The 7,022-nt window shown below is 45.8% G+C and overlaps 1 protein-coding gene across 1 annotated transcript in view; it reads left to right on the forward strand.

Moving 5' to 3' along the window:
* The window catches only part of LOC129337975 (vasoactive intestinal polypeptide receptor-like), a 156,724-nt gene extending 152,467 nt beyond the window's left edge, over nucleotides 1–4,257 (forward strand). The window contains exon 13 of the mRNA XM_054992007.1: nucleotides 986–4,257. Coding sequence (XP_054847982.1) covers nucleotides 986–1,177 — 192 coding nt within the window. The 3' untranslated portion in view covers nucleotides 1,178–4,257. The remainder of the gene's footprint in view (nucleotides 1–985) is intronic.
* Nucleotides 4,258–7,022: the final 2,765 nt, after the last annotated feature.

The raw sequence follows: 7,022 nt of genomic DNA on the forward strand, positions 1-7,022 counted from the left end.
AAGCCTCTGTCAATTTCACCTCCCCTTCCAGGAGGTGAAGACGAAATTAACAAACCCTCTGAGGAGTGATCTCCGCCAGCTCTGTCTTTTTCAACTACCCTTCCGGGCTAACATTGCATCTCCCTACATTTGAGCGTTCTCGTGTCTCATAGAGAAAGACTCTCAGTCAGATGGTCTAACTTTAAAGGTCACATCCTGTCAACAACCTAGGACTATTTTTAGTGTGTGTTTATATTCATGCACTCCTGAAGGTAGAGGGTGCCTGAGCGGCCAGCTAGTCCAACCGCATGATCAGTGGGATAGTGGAAAGTGCCATCTAGTCATAGCTGACTTACGGCAACGCCCGGTGGAGTTTCCATGGCAAGAGACTAACAGAGGTGGTTTGCCATTGCCTGCCTCTGCAACCCTGGACTTCCTTGCTTGTCTCCCATCCAATTACTAACCAAGGCCGGCCCTGCTTAGCTTTTGAGATCTGATGAGATCAGGCTCACCTGGGCTATCCAAGTCAGGCCTCCCTATCAATACTGGAAATTTAAAGCTAGAGCATTCCCAACAGGGCTCTGTCCAGCCTCTGTTTTATCTTATTCTATGTTATTTTACTTCATTTATACGTCTCCTTTCTCCCTAGTAGGGACAAAAAACTGCTTAATTATTTCCCCTCCTCCATTTAATCCTCACAACAAACCTGTGAGGTGGGTCAGGCTGAAAGTGGCCAGGGTCACCCAGAAAGTTTTCATGGCAGAGGGGGGGATTCGAACATGGGTCTTTCGGATCTTCGTCTGACATGCCAGCTGCAGTCATACTCTCTCAGCCTAGCCTACCTCACAGGGATGTGCTGACGATAAAACGGAGGCGAGGAGAATAATGGAAGCCGCTTTGGATCCCCGTCGGGGAGAAAGGTGGTGTAGAAGTGCATAAATCCGTCAAATACACGACACTGCTTTTTCTGCTTAATATTAACGCGGTTGCTTTCTCTCCTTTTTAGGTTCAAGCCGAACTCAAGCGCAAGTGGCGCAGGTGGCACATGGAGAGGTTCCTGGGCTCCGACCTGAAATACCACCAGCCTTCCTTGGGAAGCAGCGGCACCAATTTCAGCACCCAAATCTCCATGCTAACCAAGTGCAGTCCAAAGACGCGCCGGTGCTCCAGCTTCCAGGCTGACTTGTCCCTGGTTTGAGACCAGACCCAGCTGAGCGAGTGACAGACAGCTGGGAGGGGAGAGGAGAAGGATCGCGCCGCTGGAGGCTTCCGTTCAGAGAGGAAAAATTATTTTTTAAGACCGCACACGCTTTCGCTCGTCCAACCAAGGGCAAAATACTGGAAAAAGCCCCCTTTGGGTCTTGATTGAGGGGATGTATACATGGATGGACTCTTCTCAGATCTTTGACTATAAGCTTCAGAACCGTTTTTGAACATCACACGCATTACCGACAAGGAGAAAACCTGGCTTTCTTTGCAAGGACCCGTAGTAGACTTTGCCGGAACAAGCCTTTCAACAAACAGAATTTTAAAATAATATATGAGCCAGTGACAAAAGGATTTGTGACCTGATAGGCAAAGGGTTTGCAGGAGATCTTTGGTACGGAGATACGCTGCTTATCAACCAAAAGCTATCCTCATTAAATAAACTTCAGAAGTCATCTTGACTCCAGAGCCAATGACCCCTTTCTCTGTTCTTTTTGCTATCAGAAGCTTTCAGTGTGGCCTAATACATCGTTCTGCTAGCAATGGAGATGTCACGGTTGGTTTTGTGCCTTTGTCAGAGACTAGCTGAGATAAACAAGTGTGGGTCCGACTGAGGACCCAGGCCAAATGTACCAGCTTTATAGGAGCAGGAGGGACCGTATTGACCTCTGGTATCATCTGATCTTGCTGTGATGGCACCTGCAAATCCCAATGTTAAGACGCTTCCCTAGATATCTGTGCATAAGGGGGGGGTTTCCCCCAGAAAAGGTGATAAGAGAAAACGTAACGGAAGGTGAACACACGAAGCCACCTTATGCTGAGACACATGTTTGATCAGTCAAGTTCTCCAGGGTCTCTGGTGCAGATCTTTGTAGCACCCACTACCAGATTTTTGCATCAGGAGATGACGGAGATGCAGGGGGGGCGCTTTCTTATGATCTTAGATGGCAGCAATTGTATTAGAGGATTCGGAAGAGGTGACTTTAAGTCTCTTTACATGAGACGCCTTGGCGTGTGTTCATCAAGTATATGGAGATGCAGTGTTAGCTGGGAAGCGTAGTTGTAAAAGACAGAGCCAGCAGAGATCGCTCCTCAGAGGGTGTGTTAATTTCATCTCCACCTCCAGAAGGCTCTGTCAATGTCACCTCTCCAGTCTAAAACTGTGCCAGGAAGCATAGATTGCTCCTCAGAGGATTTGTTAATGTCATCTTCTCCTCCCCGAAGGCTCTGTCAAATTCACCTCTCCAGTCTAAAACGGTGTGGGATGGCAACCAGAGGGCAGCGAGGAATGGAAATGGGCTGGAGCTGCCTTCCAGAGCTGGGCTTGGACCCGGAGAGGTTATAATGGGCTGAAGTTTCCCTTCTGGCATTTCACAGCCCCTTCACACAGCTCCAGTGTATAGCAAAGCCTTTGCCCTGTCATCAGCTCTGTCTTTTTAAACTACCGTTCCCGGCTAACATTGCTTCTCCCGAACGTGTTCTTCACGTGTCAGATGTCTCTTATACAGAGACTCCTAGAAATATTCTGAATAAATAAATAATAGAGATCCCAGCCACTTGCAAGGGGGAAACCTTGAGCAGCAAAATCCACTTCTCGCTCCGACCATAATCTGAGCAGTGGATCAGCCATCAGGAATGTCTTGTGCCTTCCTGATCTATTCAGTGATGAGGATCTATTGAATCCTAAAGGAAACTTCATAATAGTCGTTATATGCATAGTGGTATATTGGACACACCCCACCCCCAAGATGGCATCCCTTCTAATATGATCACTGTAGAAAGATCTTAGATGCAACCCTCTGGCGCCACCACTATTTTTTACATCCAGAAGAGTTAGTCGTGTTAGTCAGTAGTAGTAGCAAAATAGTAAAGAGTCCAGTAGCACCTTTAAGACTAACCAACTCTACTGTAGCATAAACTTTCAAGAGCCACAGCTCTCTTCATCAGATGCGTTGTCAGCTTTCGAGAGCCACAGCTCTCTTCATCAGATGCGTTGTCAGCTTTCAAGAACCACAGCTCTCTTTGTCAGATGCATCATCAGCTTTCGAGAACCACAGCTGTCTTCGTAAAAATGCATCGATGCATCTGGTGAAGAGAGCTGTGGTTCTCGAAAGCTGCCGATGCATCTGACAAAGAGAGCTGTGGCTCTCAAAAGCTTATGCTACAGTAGAGTTGTTTAGTCTTCAAGGTGCTACTAGACTCTTTACTATTTTACTATTTTTTACAGACATTTTTTAGCAAGAGATTGCTGCTGGCAAGGGAAAGGAGTGATTCGCCACTTTCTTCATCCAGGGGTGGGAAGGTGAATTTCCCTAAGTGGAGCTGGACTTTCCTAACCCATCTTCTGGGACTACCAACTCTGTTCCCTCACCAGGTTGGCTAAGGAGACTGTGTTCCACCAGCTGAAGAAGTTGCCCATCTTCGCTGTAAATGTATTCGGGCAGTCCAAGGGTTCACACACACCCTCGGCTACCACTAACATGAATTGCATGGAACAGGCTCTGTGTCCATTTGTCCTCTGTCACTGACATTGCAAACAACGTACAGGTGTCGATTCCAAAAACCAAGTAAGGAAAATGAGAGGAGGCTTGGACATTTTTAATTAAATGAACTCTCTAACCTTTCAAACCACCTGGCTTTCAAGAGTGTGTGTTTCCGCCTGGCTAAAAAGGAAGAAACCCGAGTCGTATTAAGCACGGCTTGCCCTTGACTGTTCTTGCTAGATATGCCAGAAACTCTGCTCTCTTGTAAATATTCCAGGAACGTACTGTTTCGGAAGCAGCGTTGATTGACTGTCCCATTTAGTGTCCACTTTCCGTTGACTGTTTCTCAATGTGAAGATGTTCGCCATCTGTTCTTGGCGGGTCTCTTGGCGATTGCAGACATGGAGCCTGCTCGGTTTCTAATGACTTTATGTTATTTATTTAGACAGACTTGGAACTGTAAATATGTGGCCAATGGTTTCCTTACCTTTATATGGGTTCATCTCAGAAGAAATTTTTTTTTCCGTTTCAAAATGGCGGCAGGGGAGGGGAAACTCCTTCTGTGACTACCACTGTTGAAAGCAAATAATAAAATGGTATGAACAGTAAAATGTGTCATCTCTGCTTTTAGGAAAATGGTTCCCAGATTCTCACCTGAACAGGCCTCCGGTGGTATCTGCAAAACATTTAGATAATAAATGTGTGCTAGGTGCTGATGGGAGGGAAGGCAGCGTAGTATAGCCCGATCTCGTCAGATCTTGGAAGATAAGCAGGGTTGGTACTTGAATGGGAGACCACCATGGAAGACTCTGCAGAGGAAGGCAACGGCAAGCCCACCTCTGCTTCTTACTTGCCTTGAAAGCCCCAGCAGGGGTCACTCGCTGAGAGCCGTGTACATTTTGCATGGGGGGTATTCTTTTTTTTTCCAGGCCCCCCTGGTTAAGCACATTCGAAACGAATAGAGTGCAGTTCGCACGAATTAAAATTAACTCTCCCATAACACCGATAGTCTGTTTTTTGCTGTGTGCTTGGTGCAGCCACTACAGCCTAGATCAAACATAACATGAAAACATGTTGTTGTTGTTTTTAACTACAGTTAGTATGAGAAACCAGGTGTCAGCCTGCAAGCGAACATGGAAACTGTGGTTTGACTCAACTAGTGCTGGGTTCATCCCATTCTCTTTCCACAGGAATCCCAGTGAAGCTGTGGTCAAGTGACAAACCAAAAGTGATCTCTGATATCGGCATTTATGCATCATGGAAAGACATCCTTCAGCCAATATGAAAACATGGTTTCAAATCGCGGTTTAATGGCCGCTACATGGAGGATCACAGGAACCCTCATTAATCTTTTTAAACCCTGGTTTGTGTGATGCCTAAACTGAGAGTCCTGTTGTGGTTTCCACTTACTTTCTTCAGGCTTCAAGTATGCTTCAAGGTCAACTCATATATGGGCCGAGCTTGGTGTAAAGGACCAGAGCCAAATGGTAATGAACTGGTCGGCTCTGAATAATCAAAGTACTTAGCAAAAGGCAGTTATTCATAATTTAAGATTCTAAAGATTTGTGAAGTGTTTGGAGAAGATTCTGTATCACACCCCATTCCTGGAACAAAATGGCTTTTATACTGTACATGAAACTCTCTCCGGGGAAGAAAGCTGGAGACTAGATAGATATCCATGTCTTAAGCACCTGCAATTTTTTTGTCTGGTTAAGATTTGTAGCTAATTGGTATCCACAGCATCTAGTTCTACTGTATGTCCACTGGCCATCAAGGTGTGTTTCTCTACCAGCAGCAGCCAGTGATATGGAAAATGTGTGCGAAATGCACAATATTGATATGGAAAATGTGTGGGAAATGCACAATATTATGACACCGATTGATGATAACACACAAAGGGAGAGGAAAGGAGCTCAATACAGGGATGCCTTTTGCAGCAGAAATCCTGGCTTCACTAATATTGCCCACAGAGCCCCAGAGTTTCAACATCTCCCCTCTTCTCTCTCCCCCTGCCACCAATGGCCCTGATCCAAAGAGCCACACTTTGTGAGCAGATGAGGACTTTTAAGACTTACATGCCTTCTGAGACCCCCCCCCCCGCCCCCGCATCTGATGACAAGCCGCTTGGAGAACCTTTGAGAACACTCTTATGCACTGCAAAGAGCTGAAACTAAAAAAAACCCAAACCTTGATAGTTACCTAGAAGCACTTTGGAGTCTGGCCAGCGCCCACTGCTTCATCCGTTGCTGAATTAAAATAGCGTATAGTCAGAAAGCTAGCTGAAAATTGGATCACATTCTGTTAAATTCCTTCAGGCGATTCATAATGATGGAACCTGAGTTATTTTCTCTTTCCATTTCCAGGTTTAAAAGGCTGACATTTGCGGGATATTCCAGCGACTTAATTGCATCAGAGTGGTTTTTTGTTTGTTTGCAATGTGTCATATATTTTCTTGCTTTGGTTGATCAATTCTACATGAAGGGAGCCCTCCCTCCTCCCCCAGGACAACTTCAGTGCAAATTTTTATTGGCAGTCAGAAATGTCAGGCTTCTTCGACAGACTTGAGCAAAAGCCAGTCCAAACCTTCACTCGGCCCTTTTACCCCTCACTTGCATGTCAGTTAAAGAGAGAAGCAGTTAAGGGGTAGTTGATACTAGGGATGGGCACGAACCAGGAAAAAACTGAACCATGCGGTTCGTGGTTTGTCAAATTTCACGAACGTTCACGAACCTGCCCCTGGTTCGTGAACCGATTCATTTGGTTCGTGAAAACTTCACATCCAGGTCAGAAAATCATCACTTTCAGGTCAGCAGAAGGTCACTTCCGGGTCAGCAGAAGGTTTGCAGGAAGTCCATCCCCTGTTACCTAGGAAACTGATTGATTGGCACCAGGCTGTCTGCAGTCACGAACAAAAAAATGAACCAAACGAACCAGCCTAAAATTCGTGGCAGTTCATCAGAAATGGGATCTGACGAACTGCGGTTTGCGAACCACAAACTGGCCTGGTTCGTGCTTAATTTTGGTTCGTATTTTTGTCCATGCCCATCTCTAGTTGATACTTCCATCATTGCATCATCGCCAGCACAGCTTCTGCAGTTATTATTTCATTTATTTGAAATATCAATATCCTGCCTAGCCACAGTTTGCTCGAGGCTGTTTGCAATAAAATCAAACAGGAAAACACAATCACTGAAACCACAGCTGCCAGCACAAGAGCCCTTTGGCGACTTCTCCTAAGACTTCTGTGCATGATGCCACCTTGCAGTAACTACTGGTGGTGGTGGTAGAAAGTGTGTGTGTCGCATCCGACTTACGGCAAGAGACTACATAAGATAACTTTCAGGGGGATATTCA

The sequence above is a fragment of the Eublepharis macularius genome, chromosome 11, assembly GCF_028583425.1.
Source record: "Eublepharis macularius isolate TG4126 chromosome 11, MPM_Emac_v1.0, whole genome shotgun sequence".
NCBI lineage: Eukaryota > Metazoa > Chordata > Lepidosauria > Squamata > Eublepharidae > Eublepharis > Eublepharis macularius.